Source organism: Primulina eburnea, chromosome 2 (assembly GCF_022965805.1).
Source record: "Primulina eburnea isolate SZY01 chromosome 2, ASM2296580v1, whole genome shotgun sequence".
Lineage (NCBI taxonomy): Eukaryota > Viridiplantae > Streptophyta > Magnoliopsida > Lamiales > Gesneriaceae > Primulina > Primulina eburnea.
In genome coordinates, this window is record NC_133102.1 from 44,018,969 (window position 1) to 44,040,277 (window position 21,309).

Consider the following 21,309-nt stretch of genomic DNA (forward strand, 5'->3'; position numbering starts at 1 on the left):
TGTTTTCTGAGGCGATGTTAATTTTTAATAAATCTGCTTGGCCATGATATTGAGAGCAAAATGTAGCGCGAGATGGACCATTGATTGGAGGTAGAGTATGTGTACATGTTTTCGGTGGTAGAATAATTAAAATGTTCTACGGTGAAACATGCGACAAATTTTAAAATTGGATATTTCTTCTTTACTTTGAATGTGAAGAAATATGACCTGATTTTTTTTTTGTGATTTTCATATTAAAAATAATATTATGTTTATGCCAATAAAAAATATATGAATATTAAGTTTTGAGAACATCAATTTTTATGTTCGTCTCGGACCTCAATCGTACGGATATTCATGAATTTTTATTTATGAGACAGGTCAATCGTACCGATATTCACAATAAAAGGTAATACTCTTAGTATAAAGAGTAATATTTTTTCATGGATGATTCGAATAAGATATGCTTCTCATAAAATATAATCCGTGAGATCGTTCCACACAAGTTTTTGCTCTATATATCCGCCAAGAAATTCATGTGCGTGCATGTGGTCAAGTAAATAATTAGCCGATTACACAATTGACATCTCACGTCATTATTAATTCATACTTAATGTATTTTAATAATAACTTTTCTATATGAGTCCGATCATTAATTATTACTTAATTATAAATTAATAATATGTCATGTACATTGTAAACTTTAAAGATTAATAATATGTAATATAAATTAATATTTAAAGTTAGGTTTATTAGATGATAAGCGAATATGGTTGCTCATAAACTTGCTAAAACGACTAACTCTATGTTAATCTATGTAATTTCTATGATCCTCTTGTTTTTATTTCCGAGTTTTGCTTTTTGATTGTAATTACTCTTCTTTAGAATTAATGAAGTTTATTTTTTTGCTAAAAAAGATTAAAAATTTATTGATTAAAAAATATTTTGGTAAAACAATTGGTTATAATTTATTACTTATATTTACATAAAAATTAACTCAGAAATAAAAAATAAATTTATTTTAATTTATTATTTTATATTCCTTAAACATTAAAATAAACAACTTTTATAATTTTAAATAAGTCAATATATTCTTGACTTGTGGAGAATGAAGTGTGATTATCATATTTTTACACACGCTAAACTAAACTTATGTCTTCCTTAACAAGAACAACGAGACAAAGATTTAACCAAGAGATTTGTACTCGTTTTACCTAATAATCCAGTTAAAATTCATGATCTTCAATGGAGTAAAGGCGGCTATTCAATCTTTGGGTTCTTCTCCATTTAGGCTGTATTGAATTTTGTTTTCTTGAATGGTATTTCGGCGATTACTTCTGGGCAAAGATTTGTGCAATTTCACCCTGTTAACGAGAAATTTCGGCCAAGTAAATGAAATCTTTTTTTATCTTCATTTACAGCTGTTCATTTTCCTTTTTTCACTGGGGTCGCTGTAATCCATCTTTAATAATCCCTTTATTGTTTCGATCAGATCTGAAAGGATTCCTTACACGATATGTTAATAGCTGTTTCTTCCTACAAATTTCGTTTGCTTTTTCGAAATTTTGAGATGGGCTATTTGCCAAGAGTGACGATGGAAGATTGTTCAGTCATGTGCATTGCCTTATGAGTTAATTCAAGAATCTTCTTTGAGTTTTTACTGTTTATTCTTTCTGGGATTTTTTTGGCATTTTTACTTTATTTTGCTTTTTGAGGAAACGTGAATTGATCATGTTTTATGATGAAGCAGTAATTTTACCCTTGTCTGGGCAGTTCTTGGGGTTCTTTTCTTGATTTGGTTAAGGGAGGTTGATGATTTACAATGTTTATGATCTTCTGTGATTTTTTTTTATTGGAAAAAAGATTGCTTGTTGATGCTTAGATTCTCAAATCAGTTTCGTAACGTATTTTTTTAGCACGTGAAAATAAAATCTTCACATTCATTGAGTTAATGGACCACAAATGTAGCCATTGTTTTCTCGTACAATCTCTACCACTTCGAAACCATGCTAGACTCAGTTTGATTAAAATTTTCCCGTTCTTGTGGTATGTTTCAGTATTCATGCTGTATGACACTATGGAATCACTTGTTGAGGGCATTAATTCCTTACAGATGAATTCCAACTTCCATCAATAACATGGAATATAATTCTTCTGTAACTGGGACTCGTCGTCCTCCTCATCCCCCGTCTAGAAAACCGCATGGATATGAAGGAAACTCATCTGGATCTCCTGCGGTTACTACAGAACAAGAGACTAGTAGAACCTGTATTCCTACTACCTCAGGGATCATTTCAAAGCACACTTATAAAACGCTCCATTCCAATATGCTGGAAAATGGAGACCAAGGTAGATTCAACAAACTAAAAGAGAAAATTCATGACCCTGGTGATGTAGATAATGAATCGGGACAAGATAATGCTCAGAAGCAGGATTTAATTTTGGCTTCAAAAAGGAATGATGAAAAGAATCACACCTCCAATGGTCTTTTGGAATCAGTAGATTTTACTTTGTCTCGGGCAATAGGAGATATTGACCTTATAAATGCGTATTTGCCATCGAAATCCGGAATCGACAATTGTCCAAGTCCTCAAAATAGTTTTTACTCAGCCACACAGTACACAGAAGCCAAACAAAGCTTCACCAACACTGAAGTGAGTGAACGCGCCAGCAGTGAGGAGAAGTCTGGTGAAAGTGGGGAAGTCAGCAACTCCTGTGATTATGTTAAGAGTAGGAAGATTAGCATCAGATGCAGCACTGGTAGTGATGTTAGTGATGAGAGCAGCTCTAGTAGTTTTCACAGTGCAGCATACAAACCGCACAAAGCAAATGATACAATGTGGGAAGCTATTCAAGTTGTCAGATCTCACAATAATGGTGTGTTAGAGTTGAAAAATTTTAGGGTTTTCAAGAGATTGGGAGGTGGAGATATAGGCACTGTTCATCTGGCGGAATTGATAGGCACAAGATGCTGTTTTGCTATCAAAGTAATGGATAAGGAAGTTTTGGGAAGTCGAAAGAAGCTTCTCAGGGCTCAGACAGAGAGAGAAATTCTGCAATCTTTGGATCACCCTTTTCTCCCCACCTTGTATGCGCACTTTGAGACAGAGAATTTGTCATTCTTGGTGATGGAATTCTGTCCTGGCGGAGATTTGCATGCACTTCGACAAAGACAGCCTGGGAAGTTTTTTCCTGAGCATGCTGCGAGGTAAGAATTTCTTACGTGCTTGGTTTTTTAATCAAACTTTTGCTTGGTATACAACTAAATTGTGTGATGCCTCTCTTCAGGTTTTATGTTGCTGAAGTCCTCCTTGCTTTAGAATATCTGCATATGCTTGGGATCGTTTACAGAGATCTTAAACCTGAAAACGTTTTGGTTAGGGAAGATGGACATATAATGCTTTCAGATTTTGATCTCTCCTTGCGATGTGCTGTGAACCCTACTCTCGTGAAGTCCTCAAATATCAACTTGGAGTCGAAGAGCTCTGGATTCTGCATCGAGCCATCATGTGTCATCCAGCCGTCTTGTATCCAACCTTCATGTTTTGGACCACGTTTCTTAAGCAAGCCAAAAAAAGAAAAGAAAACCAAACAAAAGAGTGAAATATCCAATCAAGCCTCTGCTCTTCCAGAACTGATGGCTGAACCCACTAGTGCTCGATCCATGTCCTTTGTGGGCACGCACGAATACCTTGCACCTGAAATTATCAAAGGCGAAGGCCATGGTAGTGCAGTGGATTGGTGGACATTTGGGATTTTTTTATACGAGGTTTTGTTTGGAAGAACACCTTTTAAGGGGGCAGGGAACAGGGCCACATTGTTTAATGTTGTTGGACAGCCATTGAGGTTTCCGGAGTCACCTACTGTTAGCTTTGCTGCCAGAGATTTGATCAGAGGCTTACTTGTGAAAGAGCCTCAGCACCGGCTGGCATATAGGCGTGGTGCAACCGAAATCAAACAACATCCATTTTTTCAGAATGTGAATTGGGCTCTTATACGTTGTGCCAGTCCTCCAGACATCCCCCCTCCATTCTTGATGCAAGATGGGAGGGCACCAGCAGCAGCAGTAGCAGCAGCACGGGCACCCTCGAAGGTGCAAGGTGTTGATGTGAAGCCTTCGGGTAATTACTATGAGATTGATTTCTTTTGATATCTTTTTCATTTTAAGAGAACTCTATCTTCTTAAATAATTGTATTCAGACGGTAATTTTTTCACTGAGATGAGGTTCCAATTTGTGTTCCTTATTTGATATAGGATAAGTGTAAATTGCTGCTGTTGAATAATCATTTGTCCTTTCTTATAGTGCAAGTGATTGTCAAATTGCTAATAATTGACCTACTGAACTACCCTTTTCTTTCAAGGAAAGATCTAGAATCTATATATATGGATGCAGTTTTTAACGATTGCTTAACATGATAATCACCTTGTTATTCTCCCTTTTTAGGAGCAGGATGTTATAAATTATTGGCTTAAAAGAGTTATATAGACGGTTTTTTGTGGGATAAATACTAATGAACAACTGAATTGAATTGTTCGCATTGACTACCTTATATGAATCAATATCTAAATAGATGTTCTTTCATAGATTAGCCTAAACCGCATTGATACGTCACAAAGATTTCATTTGCATGGGAATTTGGTTATACTTATTCTAAGATAGTAATAATTAAGAGCCAAACATAAAATTTCTTAAAAATATCCTCCGATTACTTATGTACACAAGAAAGGAAAATATAATTCATGCCTTGGTAACCAAAAAGTCAATAAAAAAAGAAAAATCAATAAACAAAAGCTTAAAATCATCACGTCCTAAGTTTGGCAATCATCTCCTCTACCAACTGAGTTGATGTCCCTGCCCTCTCCCTTCTATCAATCTCCCTCATTACCTCTTCGAACATCACATTCTTGGATTGCTGAATCTTCGAAGAACCTCCACTGGAGCCATCTCTAAGCAGCAAAAGCAAAGCTTTCGCCTTTTCTTTAGCTAGCCATGTACCATCAACGCTCAACTGTAGTAGCCCCGGTACTGCACCTTCTCTCAAAATCATTCCTCTGTATTTCTCCTTGCAGCTTTTGCATATCAACACTAGAATCCCCACCGCGTGTTCCTTGGTGGCAGCTGATCCCTCCTCCACTGCCTCCACCAAAACCTTGATCATTCCTCCAGTTTCAGAAACCTGATGTCAATTATAATATTAGATGTCTTTGTTTTGTAATGCTGACCCAAAAAAGTTAAAACTCGATTCCCTTTAAAATGCTTTGTTGTTTTGGCGATTCGTACCTGATTCAGGGCAATATCAGATGAAGAAACAACTGCTTCGACCAATGCAATAGATTTCTCAGCCAAGTCTGATGATCTTTCCGACTCATAAATCAGTTGGAGCAAATAGATCAGGCCACCTGACAGCACAATAGTTGGGATGATCTGTGGTGACGTGGAGAGATTGTTCAACGTGGACAAGATATCGAGCTTGGCCTGATGGCTAATGTTTTTGCCGTTTGGAAATTGTAGGTCTAGGAGTTGGAAGAGAAGTTGAATCGCTCCAGATGATGCGATTTCAGGCTTGTTTGCCGAGCAAGAAGAGAGGATCAGCAAGGCTGCCAGTGCGAGCTCTAGCAATGACTCATTCTCCGATTGCACGATTTTCAGAATAGCTGGTATAGCACCAGATTTAGCAATTAGAACTTTGTTCCTGAAAAGGTTTAGTATAAATATCAAACAATAAATCCCTGTAAGATAACGTGTTTATTTAAAAATCATATGCATACTAAAAACACCAACCTTTCGCTTCCGTAGGCTAGATTAAGCAGGGCGAAGAGAGCAGCTTGAATGGATTCATAATCTTGTGTAGTATGAAGCATCAAAACCAAGGAAGAAACCACTCCTTTTTCGGCTAAAATCTGCTTTTGCTTCTTGTTAAGCTTGCCAATATCTCTGGCAGCCAAAACCCGAGTCTCTGCGTCTCCGAATAGGAGGGCTTCCACCATGGCTGCTTCCATGGAACTACGTATTAGCCTCTCTTACTCTTCCCTTGTTTCCAAGTGTATGGTAGTTATACTAGAAGAATGCAAGAAGATATATATAACAATCACTCTAGTATATACCAATTATGTATGTATGTGTGTGTGTGTATATATATATATATATATATATATATATATATATATATATATATATAAATATAATTGGTATATACTAGTGAGATTGCTTGGATAGGATGCAAGGTTAGCTCTACTTTTTAGATGAATGAGAGAAGGGCCTTTTTTTTTCTTTGTATTGTTTGAGCTAGAAGCAACGGACTATTCCCCCCTTCAGCTTTTGATAACTACCCGAAGGGGAATTACCCTTGAGTGAATCTTTCTCTTTCCATTTATAGAAGAAACCGTCTCAGCCTTTTTAAATAATGTTTTAACATCAGAGCTAAGATCCTCTTCTCTCTAAGTTACTCATGCTAATTTAGTGGATGTTGTCTTAAAAGTTAAATTTTCCTCAATGAATACTAATAATTTGCATAATAGTTTTGAATTTCAGAAAAATTACATTTTTTGTCACGTAACTTGTATGTTTTTAATTTTTGGTCATGACTTATTATTGGTCAATTCACGGTTTTAGTCTACCAATTTGTATTTTTCAAAAATTTTAGTCTTTTTTCATTAGAGACACATCAACAATATCTGTCATTGCCTCAACAATCTCGAGTAACATGTCATCATTTACAGTGTCATGTTAACACTCCGATGAAAATAATTAAAATCGAAAAAAATACAAATTAGCGGACTAAAACTATAACTTGATTACAACATGACCTAGAACGAAAAAATATGCAAATTTTCCCAAAGAATAATAAATAAATCATTCTTTCAATTATTTTTATCACCCTATAGATTTTTTTTGTTATCTTATCCTCGGGAAATAATAACATTACTCTCAGCTGCTTTACCCGGAGTAACATGTCTTATGTTGGGCACTTGTCCTGTCATCCAAAATGTAACCTCGTAAATTGTATAATTGGAAATACACAGGCTGAGTTCATATAATAACAAAGATTCATTATGTGACCATAATTTGAGGGTTGCCTGCGTGGAGCTGTCTCTGGATTTTATATGGCGGCTCACCATTTCTATAGAAAACGGTGTTTCGCATGATCTTAACAGAAACACCCATTGGAAGTTGCTCCTCTGCTTCCGTCTTTTTCCCGGATCTTGGTCCCCCCATCCCACCCCAAAAGCTGGTTTTAGTGCTAGTTCTTTCAATATTGACTGCCACAACATAATATCACCTGATACATCTTAGAGTGAGCTGCCGTTCCCCAACCATCTCACCCCAACAAAAGTTAAATACAACCGTTCCGCGAGATAACATTGAAACTCGAACTGTAGTTGTCGTTTCAAGCACTGCAACCGTTCCGACGAACCATGGGCACAACCCTATCAATGACTATCATTTTTGGGAAAAAGGCAAGTGCCTCTTCTGGTTCTCTTTTCTGTTCATACCCAGTGATCATCGTAGTCCACAAAACAACATCCGGCTCAGAATACTCTTCAAAAAGCTGGAACAAGCATTAAGGGCAACAGATACAGTGTGATGATCGGGCCTTCCAAATGAAAACAAACGGAGAAAAAGTAACAACAATTCCATATAATGTTTTTCCATGAAACATAATTTAATAACACAGTTATACACAGTCCTGTGAGGCTTTCCTTAAACAGTTTCCGGGTTGTTTCAAGGGGAGTATTTTCGAATACAGATCGGTTTCCGAAAACAGAGTCATTGATGAGGCCAGTTTTGACGGTACGCGAATGCAACTGGGTCAAGCATTTCACATTCGTACATGCTCCGAAAATCTTGGCGGGTGGAATCATACACTGCCGATCAATCAACTTGTTAAATATGCAGTAGATGGCGCTTGGCTAACGGAGAAAGCAAATTTACCAGCCAATCTCAAAAGTCGAAAGTAAGCTGGGGTTGGGCCCCCTGTTGTATTTGGCTGGGCTCTTCCTTCAATGGGCCACCAGTTCACCAGTTATACCAGGGACATTCAACCTACACTTCAATTAAACTATCCAGCCCAACACATCTTTCTAGTTAATGGGGCTTCGTTCACTCTCTTTCCCACCCAGCCCGGAACCAAATCTCGTTATTTATCTGGACTCTGGCCTTGAAATGGACCATGTTTTCGTTTTTTGGGCCGTACCTTTTACCGAAAGTTGTTGATCGGTCTGGTTCAGACCATTTGATATGTCCACATGTAATTCCCCTAAAGCCCACTTTTGTGGCATTTGGTGGGCTGTTTTAAAATTTTATAATAAGTGGGCCTGTTGTCTTCGTTTGCAACGGCCCAAATATAATTCTCCCATCGAACCAGTGTCCCTTTTCTGCTTGTGGAGTCATCAACCTTGAAAATAAAATTAATTCTGAGGTAATTATTAAATCGAAAACAATGACAGACGTGCAGCGGCGGAGCAAGAAGCGGAAGAGAGGAGGTCGGAGCCGTCGGAAGAAGAAGGAAGAATGCACTCCCGCCGCCGCAGCCGCCAATAATGCATCTGTGTCTGTGTCTGTGTCTGTGTCTTCTTCAACTTGTGCATCTTCTGTCGTTAGAAGCGCCTCGAAATCCTCGTCTTCTTTCCTTGACAAGGTACCCTAGGTCGAAGAGTTGAGTTGAATTAGCAGATTACTTATTAACACTTTTGTGAGGTTTTTTTTTGTCTTTTTATCTTGTAGATGAAGGCAAAATTATCGGGAGGTTATTTTCGCATGATTAATGAGAAGTTGTACACTTGCTCGTAAGATTTTTTTTGTTAAAAAAAATATGTTCTTGTTTAGGTTCTTACTATTTACTTTATAGATATGCACCCAAGTTCTTTATTTAGATCACAAATAAGTATCATATTTACGAGAAAATGTTGTTACAGTGTTAGTTCAAGTGAGCTTTCGACAAAATTATTGAATAATTCTTTTTGGGCTTTTTCCTAGTGGAGACGAGGCTCTGAACTATTTTAAAGAGGACCCGGCATTGTTCAATGTGGTAAGTTGGATGGTCTTGTTTTATTTTTATTTTTCTTTTGATGGAAAGGAGGGGAATTGCTCGTATTTATTCGGTGTGAAATCATGTGGAATGGAATAGTACATGGACTACGGTCTATGGGTAGGCAGACCATCAGTGATTCATTTTTTGATTGAGACTGTATTTATACTGATGATTCTTGGTGGTTGTGGCTCTTAGCCAAGAACTAAGCAAGAGACTTTGTTTGCAGAGTTTCTGTTTTATTCGACAGATGTGATCTGTCACCATGTAGTTTCCATTAATCTTTGCATCCATAACATCACACCTAAGGCGTAAATCTCGATCTGAGTACTCAGTTGATTGTATCCCGAGTAAAATTGAAATACAAGCTGCATAAAAAATAATCTACGACTCTTGAAGATTTCATGGCTCATTTTTGGGAACTTTCTCCAACTTGAAGAGTGCGGACAATTTTGTGATTTTGGTTCTAATGGCAGGATATACATTGTTATGTTGTTGGCTACCCACAGTTATGTATTCCATTCCACATGATTTTCAGACTGAATAAAAAACTCCACCTCGAGAATTGACCCTAAAACAATTATTGATGTCGAAACATCGATGGTAGTGGTGATTTGATTTCATGCCATTTTCCAAGAAGATATATTCTGTCCACCAGTGTGATGTTTGTAAAAGGCCTCATTATGTGCTCAACTATGCCTACGTTAGTGTATAGCATTCTATATTTGATCACCATAGCTGCCCTTTAGTACGATGATCACACACTGCCAATTTCAATTGCTTTTTAAAGTATATGTATACTTTTACCCGTGTTACTTCTAGAGTTTCTTCGTTTTTTTCCTCTTTATTTTTCAATTGTTTGAGGTGTGCATGTATAGGATTGTATTTGGTTTTCTACAGAAATTTTATCTGCAACATATTCTGAAATTCATCTTCATTTATGCACAACTCTCTATTCCTGGACTTAACATGCTGCAACATAATTTTCCCACCCACTTTGCCAGTATCATTCAGGGTACCAAGAGCAAATGTCCCATTGGCCTGTCCAACCTAATGATATTATCATAAAATGGATAAATGATCGCAGCCCTTCTTTAGTTGTGGTGGATTTCGGGTGTGGTAAGAATCCTAAACCTAGATAAACGATCTCATTTTTGGCATGTTGCTTGTTAAAGTCAGTTTTACTGTAATATTCAGGTGATGCACGTCTGTCAAGAAGCGTGAAGAATAAAGTTTTCTCATTTGATCTTGTCTCAAATGATCCTGCGGTGATTGCATGTGATATGTCCAATGTAGGTGCCTATCCTTTTCCTTGTCTATTTCTCTTTGGGTTGATCAATTTGGGATTGTTGCCCCATGCTTTGGTTAATATGATGAGTTTTCTATGATGATTCCCTAACAGATGGAAAGTTTTGTGTTTGAAAAGTCTTCTAATTTCTTGAAATTGAGTTACTCCCTTTCTTTCTTTCTTTCTTTCTTTCTTTCTTCTTCTTCTTCTTCTTCTTCTTCTTCTTGGGCAAGTATGAAGTCTTGTCTTGAACTCAGTCGCTGACAATTGTTCACACAGACACCCCTCGACACTTCTTCTGTAGATGTTGCTGTCTTTTGTCTCTCCCTCATGGGTACCAACTTTCCCAATTATCTTCAAGAAGCCAACAGAGTTCTTAAGCATCGGTATGCCTTTTAAATGTTTGGACTTTTATAACTTTGACGCATTAATTATAGCTCAAAAAGCAAATTTAATTGACTGTTTACAGGGGGTGGCTTTTAATAGCAGAAGTGAAAAGCAGGTTTGATCCCAACACAGGGGGAGCAGACCCAAACGAATTTGTAAAATCTACATGCGAGCTAGGATTCGCATCCATGACTCAGGTAATAACTAATAAGTCGTATTCTGTTCAACGCGAAAAGAATTTCATAATCTTTATTAAAAAAAATGTCTGTTCCTTGCAGGACTTCTCCAATAAAATGTTCTTGCTTTTCTACTTTCAGAAGAAGGTTTAATGCTGATATACTGGTGTATTTTGAATATGCTCATCGCTGCCGATGGATGAGTTCTTCGCAGTAACTGTTTTTAATCTTGCTTCTTGTGTAGGAGAAACAAAGACCAAAAGAGCCGCAGATTAAGTGGCCTGAATTGAAGCCTTGTTTATACAAACGTCGGTGAGCTATGCTTCATTTGTCTTTGTTCAGAATCTGATGCTGCACGATTTAAGCTGCTTATTTCTTGCTTTCAGAAATTGTATGCTTTAAATTAATTATATGAAATTACAAAAACAAAAAAGAAAGGCTATAGTTTCCCGACTTCATTCATTATTTTAGAGTTATATTGATAACATGATGGAGTGATTATTCATCAAATGATAAATAATACCATTTTATTTTATAAAAAGTAAAATTGGGTAATTATTGAAGCATTCTTTTAATAAAGATTATGACAAATAAAAAGTAGAATATTTTAAGACTGAGCAAATATAAAACACAATGAGACATAAATTAAAAAACATATATGTATTGTGATGAAATACGAGACAAATTCTTAAAAGAGAACGAGAGAAAGAAGGAAGATCAGTTCTATCAAATTAATTGAGGGCTTGGAAGTTTCTTGCGCATAGTCAATGCCAAAAACAAATAACCGACTGATTCCACAAGATTCAGGAGGTCATCGAACGGGCTGTTGGATGATGTTCATATTTTGTCTTTCACTATTTGGATTTCATTCTTGAGATGTATCTATATTTTGAAATAACCATTTTCTTCGATTATGGTTTTCGAACACTGATTATGTGATCCTTGAGTATACACAACGTATTTTGTATTCTCTTTATTTACATCTATGATATGTGTTTATATATAAAAAAAAAAACTTCTTCTTTCCCGTTCCTTTTTGAGTAACCAAATACAGAAACTAGTTTTGTTCAACAACCATCTTTGAATTGACCATCCTCTCTCACTCCACTATTTATAGCTAATGTGGTCATATTTTTTTATGTTTTTAATTTAATGCTAGTAAAATTGAAATTTTTGTTATTTTTTAAAATAAATAATTTTCTATATATTTTTATATTAAGAGCGATGAACTATCTGAAGATTTTAAGCTTGAAATTTTATTTATTTTGGACCTCATTCATTCCACAATCAAATGTTTCTCTAGAAAAAAATATATGTAACGCTGGATATTCGATAAAAAGAGATGAAATTATCTGCTCCAATTCGTGTTTCGTTTTGTGTTATAGTTTATTCTCGATACAACGAGTATACAAATAATTTAAAATTAACGGTGCGTCGTTCCACCAAGATCAACTCATAAGATAATTCACAACAAATAGTTGAGCTTGTTCTTTGGAATGAAATTTTAAACCATGTATCAATCACGTCAAATAACGTAATAATTTGTTTTACGGTATTTTAAAAGACTATTGATTTCACATAAGATGAGATAGAATTGATATCGCTACATTTTATGGGATCAAAATGCAAAAAAATAAAACAAAATTCGCATTAATGGTTAAGATTGAAATTTGGACCTAAACTCAACCATAAGAGGGAAAGATTGTCCAATCCATATAATTAACACACCCCTCTCACGTCCAGGAATGAACATCTGGAACGTGGAGTTTACGAATGACCCAATTATGGACAGAACGAGTGGTCTAATTATAGGCAGTCCAACACATAACGGTGGAACCCGGGCTCCGATACTATGTTAAGATTGAAACTTAAACCTAACCAACCCAAAAACTAACCCAAGAGGAGAGGATTGTCCAAACCCATATATATAATTCCAAGATTATTTATCAACAATTGACATTAATTAATCATAAAAAGGAAGCACGAATCTGATTGGAAACTGGTGGAATCGTCATCATTTCTCGAGTTGCCTTGTCCCCTATGCAACCATCAATTTCCATGTGACACTTTTTAATTGTTTCTCTCCTTTTACTATTATTACATCTTAATATTTTTCCCCAAATGGGCATCTAGTATATTCCCCATTTTGCCCTCCTCTCCCCAAAATCCCCATTCTTTTTGTAATGGGCATCTTATTCCCCATTTTGCCCCACCACTGTACCCCCCCCCCCCCCCCCAACCACCAATTCCCATACTCTGCCTCACGTATATATATTACATGTTAAAATAGTAATTCAAGAAGACAAAATACAGACACCCTTCCTGATCCTGACACGGTCTCAATTCAATTCCTCCGCGGCTTTATCTATCTTCGCAGATTTTAGAGTACGGGAAATAGTACAACGCGGTGATAAAAGACGTAAAAATTAAACAAACTAACCCCACTTCATTTAGAAAACATTACTCCTTTTTGTACTTCATACCCATCCAAGATTACCATTTTCTTGATCGGTTTTGGATTTTGGGAGCACCCTTTCATCTGTTTTCTGGCGATATGCATTGATGTGTTCTGTTTATGAAGGATCTTTGGTGGGTGTGAATCAGTGAGGTCATCAGGGGTGCATCATTCTTTGGTTGCAAGAACTGTGACACTCGTGTTTCAGATTCAGTGATCTCTGTACAAGATTTGGGGTATGGGTTTTTGACCTTTTAGATAGTAAATGCTGCTGGGTAGTGATATGATTGCTTGTGGGAGTATTTCTTCTATGCGTTTTGCGTGAAATGCTGGACTAAGTGTGAAAGTTTTTAACTTGGTGATGTTTTGGAGTAGATGGTAGCTTTTGTTGTGTATTGAAGTTGAGAGGAAAAGCGAGTGAAGAATGGGATCTGGAAATGGGTTTTACTCAGGGGCTGAGTTTTGTTTAGACTCCAAGTGGTTGATTGATCCCAAGCTTCTTCTTGTTGGACCCAAGATTGGAGAAGGAGCTCATGCCAAAGTGTACGAGGGAAAGTAAGTCGACTTATCTTCTGTCTGAATCTTGATCTCTAATCCTGAGAAAAGAGCTGAAAATTAGAAAATTACACAAGGAATCGGTTACCTTGCTTCAAGATTTGTGTGTTTCTTGTAATTTTAACTTTGACTTAACAAGAGGTTTAAATTATCGTTTAATGTTTGCCAAGATTTAAATATCCAGCAAAACTTTTACCTCTTAATCTAAATCGCGCATTACTAAATATATCGGTCCGTTTGTGTTGTACTCGAAGATATTGTATTTATGAATTATGATTTGAAATTGTATGACATACGATGATATTTTCATTTTGTTAACTAGGTTGTTGCTCTGGAACATATATTTTGCTATGTTGGCTGATCATGAAGAAGTTAACTTGCCTTTTATTAATCACAATCTTTCAGATATAAAAACCAGAATGTGGCCATCAAAATTGCTCACAGAGGAGAAACGCCCGAAGAGATTGCTAAGAGGGACGCCAGGTTTGGAAGAGAAGTTAAGATGCTGTCTCGAGTTCAACACAAGAACTTGGTCAAGGTTGTGTTTTACATTTGCTATTTTCACTTATAATCCTGGATGCCTGTCCTTTTTAGGCTAAAAACTTCTGCATGAGGAACCTAAAAATGGCACTTGAAACTTTTGGTTGGAAGTTATTGGCAGCCCCCTTTTGGTCTGCCCCTGCTTCCATTTTGGTGATCATAAAAATTGTCGGTGTCTGAGATTATATTGTTATGATACAGTTTATCGGAGCTTGTAAGGAACCTGTGATGGTGATAGTAACTGAGCTTCTCCTTGGTGGGACTTTGCGGAAGTACTTGCTAAATATGAGGCCAAGTTGTCTGGACATGCGAGTTTCGGTTGGATTTGCCCTCGACATAGCTCGTGCCATGGAGTGTTTGCACTCACACGGAATTATACACCGTGACCTGAAACCTGGTATATTTCATTTTCTCTTCTTTGGGCTGTTAGACGCATATATCTAATTGTATCCATCAGCGTGAAAACCTGTCTACTTTGGGTCTATTACATTTATCATACATCGAACTATTGTGGTGATCATCAAATACATTCGTATTCTTTTATGTGACATTGATTCAATAGAAATGATTAGATATTGTTACAACCTGATTTCCAGCCCGTCTGGGCAAGAGAAGCTATAGTTTTACCCCCCCTGAAAAATGCTCTGGGAGAGCATCTCATGTCTTTAGTAAGTCCACGCCCCACGGTTCCGGTTTTGGAATCGAAACCATTCTGGTTTTCGAGAGAGAGTTCCGGTTTTGGTTTTATGGATCTTGGGAGTGGCGGTCGGGTCTACGCTCGTATATTAATCTATAACAGAAGTACTCAATTTTTTCTGCAGAAAACTTACTCTTGACAGCAGATCATAAAACTGTAAAACTCGCGGATTTTGGTTTAGCAAGAGAAGAAACATTGACAGAAATGATGACAGCCGAGACTGGAACCTATCGCTGGATGGCTCCGGAGGTACTTAATCAATTTTTTTCCATTATGTACGATTTTTGTGGTTAACGTTAGTACTGAAAATTTCTTCGATTTTTTCAAAAATATTGGTTCCAGCTCTATAGCACAGTCACCTTGAGACGTGGAGAAAAGAAGCATTACAACCATAAGGTGGACGCTTACAGTTTCGCAATTGTACTGTGGGAACTGATACATAATAAGCTACCCTTTGAAGGCATGTCAAATTTACAAGCAGCCTATGCCGCGGCTTTTAAAGTAAAAATCACCTTCTGTCTCTCCGATATACGAATTTTCTTGGACCAAAATAAACCAAACCATGTTCCTAATTTGTTATTTGTCTCTTTTTTCTGATCAGAATGTAAGGCCAAGTGCAAATGATCTACCAGAAGATTTAGCTTTAATAGTGACTTCATGTTGGAAAGATGATCCGAACACTCGGCCCAACTTCACTCAGATAATACACATGCTCCTGCATTATCTATCAACGATTTCACCACCAGAACCCATTTTGCCACAAGTGATTTTCTCTTCCCAGAACATCACCTTCCCGCCAGAGTCTCCAGGCACAAGCTCGTTGATGGCTAAATGTGACGACACGAGCTACACACCCAAGATACCGATGGAAAACAAGCCAAGAGGGTTCTTCTGTTGTAGCATGTGCTGCTAATCTTCGCCAAACATGGTCGATATTCTTCAGGGAAATTTTCTTGAATGAAGTCGCATCACAACGACGGCGTTCATCTGCGACAAAACGATATATGAGGGGGAGGAAAGATTGAATCCATTGTTGATTATAATCAAAGAATTCATTTGTAATGCAAGTTAATCCAAGGGTCATTGTGCAATGCAATGCAATGCACATTTTACAGTCAAATCAGTTATCCCATCACCAAATCTCCTTTCTGTATGCTAACTGGTAAGGGAATCCAAGACACACTAGATTTTAATTCTTAATATTTATTTAATATAAAAAATCAAATATTAAATCATGTTCTTCCAGTTGGTGGGAATCCTATGTAAAGGAGTAAATTTTTAGAAAAGAATTTATCGTAAAAGATCTAAATAATAAACATTTAAAAATATTGGACAACTCTAAAAAGAATTAAAAACACTCTTATAAGTTGTAAATATATCCTTCACATAATTAACTATTTATATCATTTCATAATATATATATATATATATATATATATATATATATATATATATATATATATATATATATATTCATATCATATATATATTTATAATAAAAAATTAATGTTCCTTATTTGACAAAAAGTTGTGTGAGACGGTCTCACGGGTCGTATTTTGTAAGACGGATCTCTTATTTGATTATCCATAAAAAAATATTATTTTTATACTAAGGCACCGTTTGGTAACATGTATAAGTGGTTGATTTGTGTTGAATTCGGATTTAGTACCATGATTGGTTCGAGTACACGGTCTTTATGCTTGTGTATGGACCCGTTACAAAGTACTGTACGACAGCTATTACTAATACCATCTGCAGGCCAAGACATGTTATGCCATCTGTACAGTTCCATGTACTACACCAACACATTTTACCAAAATAGCCTCGAAGACCTACCATTTATTATAACATTGACCAACCAATCTCATTTTTCTTCTTCCCGAAGCCGTCAATGGGAGCGCTGCATCCATGAAATTCCTGTGAAGAAAAAAATTGGAAGCCATCTACTACCTTCTTACAAAGGGTTAGATATTTTCGTATCCATCAATTTAACATAAGATCTGGTTAATTTGTTTGCGTTTTCTCCGAGACGAAGGAGAAAGAACCTACCTTTTTCACTTCTCTGTTTGTTTGTTGGTTTCGGTACATTTTCGTAGTACTTAGTTCCTTTTTTCTTACTATTTTTCTTGTTTTACATCTTCAATACTTGTTGTGATATACCTTGTTATTTGTTGTTCTGTTTTTTTAGTAGAGCACGTTAAATGGTTAGAACTTGTGGCATAAATCTATCTGTCATGGCTGAAGTAAACCGAGACATCGCAACATTTCTAGCGGTACACCAACATTTGAGCAGGTCCTTCATCTTCTTATTGCTGTTAACACGTTTTTTTACGAAGTTCGTATCACGTTCGCCTCGTAGATACCGTAGAAGAGACCCTTCTTACAATATTACAGGAAGAATACCTGGTCAGATAAACCATCTACATAGGATTATTGAATTAGGAGATGTGCAGTGTGTTTCGAATTTGAGAATGGATCGTAATGCATTTGCACGTCTTTGTTATTTGGTAAAAAATGTGAGTGGCGTAGTGGATTCTAGATATGTTCGTATTGAGGAGAAGGTGGCAATGTTTTTATCTATTTTAGCACATCACAAGAAAGTTAGAGAAATTGGTCATGATTATGTACGAAGTGGTCAAACAGTGAGCTGTCATTTCCACGAAGTACTACGTACGATTCTCAAACTACACCCCATACTACTTATCAAACCAATTCCAGTGGATGAGAATTGCTCCAACAATACGTGGAAATGGTTCAAGGTAAGTGTATTTATTCATTATATAGACGTCATGCATTTAAATTCAACATCTGAAGCATAGCAACCACAAATGTTTTTGCGACTAATTTGAAGTGTACGAACGACATACACAATTGGGTTGTTTGGGTGCATTGGATGGAACGTATATAAGTGTCCAAGTATCAAATGTAGACAAAGCGAAATACAGGAATAGAAAAGGAACAACATCAATAAATGTTTTGGGGATATGCAATCGTGACATGCAGTTTATTTACGCACTAACCGGATGGGAAGGATCAGCGGCAGACGCTCGTGTTCTACGTGATGCAGTTAATCGCCAAGATGGGCTAAAGATTCCAAGAGGTTTGTACTTAACTGTCGTAAGTGCTCTTAAGGAGTGTAAAACACTTTTCGAATTTGTAATTTGTTCTCTCTAACTCTTAATACTTTTGTGAAATGACAGGTTGTTATTACTTGTGCGACAATGGCTATCCAAACATTGAAGGATTCTTGACGCCGTATAGGAGAACTCGATACCATATGAATCAGTGGGTGGGCGGTTCTTTTGTACCCCAGAATTACAAAGAGTTTTTCAACTCTAAACATTGTCATGCTCGTAATGTTATTGAAAGAGCATTTGGGTTATTGAAAAGACGATGGGCTATTCTTCGCAGCCCATCGTTTTGCCCCTTGAAAGTTCATAATCGTATAGTAATGGCTTGCATTCTGCTACATAATTTCATTCGATCCGAAATGGTAGATGACCCTGTAGATGTGTTTGATGACTCATCTGTTGAACTTACAGAAACCGGCGATTTGGACTTCATTGGCAATGTTGAATCTTCTCCTGCATGGGACACATGGAGGGAAAACTTAGCGCTGTCTATGTACCACAGTAACTGATAAAATATGTTGTCCATGTATTTTTTTTTGTATTACTGCTATTTTAGACAATATGTCCAAGGTTGATGATTTATGTTTTCTGTTGTGCTTGACTTTTTATGCCCTTATTTTTGTGATATGTAAAACTCGATGTTGTTTGTGTATTTTAAAAAATTCTATGTATGGAGGTTCCAATTTTCGAATAAAATAGCCTACATAAATAATTCTGCATTGTACAGGGGTTATTATATATTGTTCTAGTCATCATGGATATTAGCTCACCTATTGGCACTGCAAATAGCACCGCCAAGAAATCTGAGAGAATTCGGCGAGTGTGGACACAGAAGAGGATGAATTCCTCATTCAGGCACTAAAAGAACTAGTCAACGCTGGATGGAAGAGTGAAAATGGGTTTCGCTGCGGATAATTGACTGTGTTAGAGAAATCTATTGCCCAGGCTTTTCCAAACACCGATTTAAGAGGGAACCCACATATTAACTCAAAGATACATGTGTGGAAAAGGACTCATGGATCTTTGTTGACAATGCTTAGCAGGAGTGGGATTGGTTGGAATGAAACAGAGAAGAGGATTGAAGCCACAGACGAAACATGGGATTCATTTGTGAAGGTAATCCTTTGTTGTACATAATTTCGGGTTGCATTGTTTATTTACTAAATAAATACGTGCAGTGTGCATCTCCACTTTTTTTGTCAATCGTAAATGTAATTGTCGTGCACTATTTAATCTGTAATATACAAACAGGCTGATAGCAGTGTTCGTACGTGGCGTTACAAAACATGGCCTTATTTTCCCGATTGGTGCGAAATATTTGGAAATGACCGTGCAACGGGACAGCATGCTGAGAGCTTTGCAGAGGCCCTTCAAGGAGTTTTGAACATGACTGATGAGATTGATATTTTGCCACACGACAAAACTGGACCGAATACTCTCATCCAGGACACTGACGAAGCAGGTGAATCCATGTCGGTGTCAAATGCTCCTTCCGTGAACAAAGTTGGTAGTAAATCAAAGAACACCAGGAAACGGAAGAAGCATTCAGACGGTGAGCAGCTATTCATTGATGCCCTTAACAATTTCACTGAGATGTCAAGATCTACAATGAACGAATTTGTGAAGCGAATTGGCGTCGAGTATGATACAGTTAACGCAACTAAAGATGTGTTTGATGTGCTAGAATCAATCCCCGGACTTAGTGAAGATGATATTGTTGTTGCTGCTGCATTGCTAGCAGAAAATCCAAAGCAACAGAATCTTTTGTTTAAAGCTCCTCAACATACAAGGCTAAAGTTGGTTCGGAGGCTACTTAAGGAAGACTGAACTTAGAAGAACGTATTTAGAAGCACATTTCATACATTCAACTCCACGCAGGTTCTGAAATGGGAATGAATTGTTTTGTATTTTGTTCATCTACCTGCCATTATCTTTTTGGTTTGTTGAATGGTCTACGTAGTTGCTGTGGTACTCTGTTTTAGAAACCGTTGGCTTTTTGTGTACATGAAACGTTTGTGGAATTGTATGAGTTTGCATATATTTTTTCTTGTCGAAAACTGATGAAACTGCACGATTACTTAACTTTATTTTTCTGTTGTACACATTGAATAAATTAATTCTGTCCCAAAAGCAATAATTGGTTTACGAGGTTCTCCTCGTTTCTCCTGTCACCATTCTATTGGTGTTGCTCTCACGTTGTCTTCGTAGAGGGCCTTTGTTTTTCTTTGTTTTCAATAAATTTTCGTTGTTGTCACTTTCGGCATTATTATTAGCTGCTGAAGAAATTGAGTTTGTATATCTTTGACTGGACAATTGAAGGTTTTTTCGAAACCTTTCCGCATTTTCTGTTAAGTTTCGCCAAGTTCGTCAATTAAATTTTCCTTGTTTTCAATCTCGGCATTTATATTGCTTTCGTACTCTATTTCAGAAACCTTTCGGAATTTCATGTTAACCATGTTCTATCTGGTTTTAGTATTTGTTTGTCTTTGCAATTCAAATGTAAAGTCTTGGAACTAGTAACATTAACTTGGGTGAGTATGTACAATTGTTGGAACAAAAACAAAATCATTGATGCCTATACACACAAAAGCATAATGGACGATTGCACCCAAGACAAGTTGGTGATTAACCAACAACAAAAAAGGTTCCAAAACTAATTATCTTACCACGGATGAAAGATTTAGCCACTGCAGTTCATATCACATTTAGATTCTTCATAGCATTTCATTTGTACCGATTCTGTTTTAACCACTGCAGCATGAACGTCCTCATTTGTACCATCGTCATCTGCATCATTCATCACATCGACCCCTTGAAGATCAGTCACAATCTTAGGCTTCTTACCCTTGTGTTTTAGTGATGAGGAATCTTCCTTCCTGTTGGCAGAGAGTAAACCATTCCCAGCTGTAGGTGGAACAATTACATCCACTTTGGTTGTTGATGGAGGCATAGGGGTTGGGGAAGCCAATAAGACAGCTCCATCGGTTTTCAGCTCATTGTCAGCATCCGATGAAATTTTTATGATGTCGATTTCAGCTTCATCGTCACTTGATATAAACTCAATAACAAC

The 21,309-nt window shown here is 36.8% G+C and overlaps 5 protein-coding genes and 1 pseudogene across 6 annotated transcripts; 5 read left to right on the plus strand and 1 right to left on the minus strand.

Annotated features, from left to right (window-relative positions):
• Positions 1-2,041: 2,041 nt before the first annotated feature.
• Positions 2,042-4,282, plus strand: LOC140823487 (serine/threonine-protein kinase D6PKL1-like; annotated as a pseudogene).
• Positions 4,283-4,604: 322 nt separating this feature from the next.
• LOC140823488 (U-box domain-containing protein 45-like) lies at positions 4,605-6,052 on the minus strand. Its single transcript, XM_073184862.1, has 3 exons — positions 5,763-6,052; positions 5,262-5,673; positions 4,605-5,157 (listed from the first exon to the last, which is right to left on the minus strand). The coding sequence occupies exons 1-3, from the start codon at positions 5,978-5,980 to the stop codon at positions 4,783-4,785; spliced, it is 1,005 nt and encodes a 334-aa protein (XP_073040963.1). The 5' UTR covers positions 5,981-6,052; the 3' UTR covers positions 4,605-4,782.
• Positions 6,053-8,368: 2,316 nt separating this feature from the next.
• Positions 8,369-11,415, plus strand: LOC140823489 (ribosomal RNA-processing protein 8-like). Of its 2 annotated transcripts, XM_073184865.1 has the most exons (9): positions 8,375-8,619; positions 8,706-8,767; positions 8,958-9,009; positions 10,014-10,128; positions 10,207-10,301; positions 10,577-10,683; positions 10,767-10,881; positions 10,963-11,007; positions 11,105-11,415. In XM_073184865.1, the coding sequence occupies exons 1-9, from the start codon at positions 8,422-8,424 to the stop codon at positions 11,174-11,176; spliced, it is 861 nt and encodes a 286-aa protein (XP_073040966.1). In that variant the 5' UTR covers positions 8,375-8,421; the 3' UTR covers positions 11,177-11,415. The 2 variants fall into 2 exon arrangements, with proteins under 2 accessions (XP_073040965.1, XP_073040966.1); XM_073184864.1 differs by having other exon boundaries at positions 8,369-8,619; positions 10,767-11,007.
• Positions 11,416-13,168: 1,753 nt separating this feature from the next.
• Positions 13,169-16,302, plus strand: LOC140823490 (serine/threonine-protein kinase STY13-like). Its single transcript, XM_073184866.1, has 6 exons — positions 13,169-13,870; positions 14,276-14,408; positions 14,612-14,807; positions 15,232-15,356; positions 15,450-15,608; positions 15,709-16,302. The coding sequence occupies exons 1-6, from the start codon at positions 13,740-13,742 to the stop codon at positions 16,018-16,020; spliced, it is 1,056 nt and encodes a 351-aa protein (XP_073040967.1). The 5' UTR covers positions 13,169-13,739; the 3' UTR covers positions 16,021-16,302.
• Positions 16,303-16,998: 696 nt separating this feature from the next.
• Positions 16,999-18,908, plus strand: LOC140824767 (uncharacterized). The gene is made up of 2 exons (XM_073186320.1): positions 16,999-18,208; positions 18,309-18,908. The coding sequence occupies exons 1-2, from the start codon at positions 18,106-18,108 to the stop codon at positions 18,746-18,748; spliced, it is 543 nt and encodes a 180-aa protein (XP_073042421.1). The 5' UTR covers positions 16,999-18,105; the 3' UTR covers positions 18,749-18,908.
• Positions 18,909-19,160: 252 nt separating this feature from the next.
• Positions 19,161-20,303, plus strand: LOC140824768 (uncharacterized). Its single transcript, XM_073186321.1, has 2 exons — positions 19,161-19,355; positions 19,491-20,303. The coding sequence occupies exons 1-2, from the start codon at positions 19,272-19,274 to the stop codon at positions 20,064-20,066; spliced, it is 660 nt and encodes a 219-aa protein (XP_073042422.1). The 5' UTR covers positions 19,161-19,271; the 3' UTR covers positions 20,067-20,303.
• The last annotated feature ends 1,006 nt before the right edge of the window (positions 20,304-21,309 follow it).

What these genes read in the sequence shown, in the direction of transcription:
- LOC140824768 (XM_073186321.1), top strand. Translation starts at nt 19,272, where the DNA reads ATGCTTAGCAGGAGTGGGATTGGTTGGAATGAAACAGAGAAGAGGATT. An exon ending in CATGGGATTCATTTGTGAAG is followed by an intron (nt 19,356 to 19,490) that starts GTAATCCTTTGT and finishes ATATACAAACAG; the next exon opens with GCTGATAGCAGTGTTCGTAC.
- LOC140823488 (XM_073184862.1), bottom strand. Translation starts at nt 5,980, where the DNA reads ATGGAAGCAGCCATGGTGGAAGCCCTCCTATTCGGAGACGCAGAGACT. An exon ending in CTAGCCTACGGAAGCGAAAG is followed by an intron (nt 5,674 to 5,762) that starts GTTGGTGTTTTT and finishes AAACCTTTTCAG; the next exon opens with GAACAAAGTTCTAATTGCTA. An exon ending in CTGATATTGCCCTGAATCAG is followed by an intron (nt 5,158 to 5,261) that starts GTACGAATCGCC and finishes AATTGACATCAG; the next exon opens with GTTTCTGAAACTGGAGGAAT.
- LOC140823490 (XM_073184866.1), top strand. Translation starts at nt 13,740, where the DNA reads ATGGGATCTGGAAATGGGTTTTACTCAGGGGCTGAGTTTTGTTTAGAC. An exon ending in AACACAAGAACTTGGTCAAG is followed by an intron (nt 14,409 to 14,611) that starts GTTGTGTTTTAC and finishes GTTATGATACAG; the next exon opens with TTTATCGGAGCTTGTAAGGA. An exon ending in ATCGCTGGATGGCTCCGGAG is followed by an intron (nt 15,357 to 15,449) that starts GTACTTAATCAA and finishes TATTGGTTCCAG; the next exon opens with CTCTATAGCACAGTCACCTT.
- LOC140824767 (XM_073186320.1), top strand. Translation starts at nt 18,106, where the DNA reads ATGCAGTTTATTTACGCACTAACCGGATGGGAAGGATCAGCGGCAGAC. An exon ending in TGGGCTAAAGATTCCAAGAG is followed by an intron (nt 18,209 to 18,308) that starts GTTTGTACTTAA and finishes GTGAAATGACAG; the next exon opens with GTTGTTATTACTTGTGCGAC.
- LOC140823489 (XM_073184864.1), top strand. Translation starts at nt 8,422, where the DNA reads ATGACAGACGTGCAGCGGCGGAGCAAGAAGCGGAAGAGAGGAGGTCGG. An exon ending in TGTGGTGGATTTCGGGTGTG is followed by an intron (nt 10,129 to 10,206) that starts GTAAGAATCCTA and finishes TGTAATATTCAG; the next exon opens with GTGATGCACGTCTGTCAAGA. An exon ending in TTGCATGTGATATGTCCAAT is followed by an intron (nt 10,302 to 10,576) that starts GTAGGTGCCTAT and finishes TTGTTCACACAG; the next exon opens with ACACCCCTCGACACTTCTTC.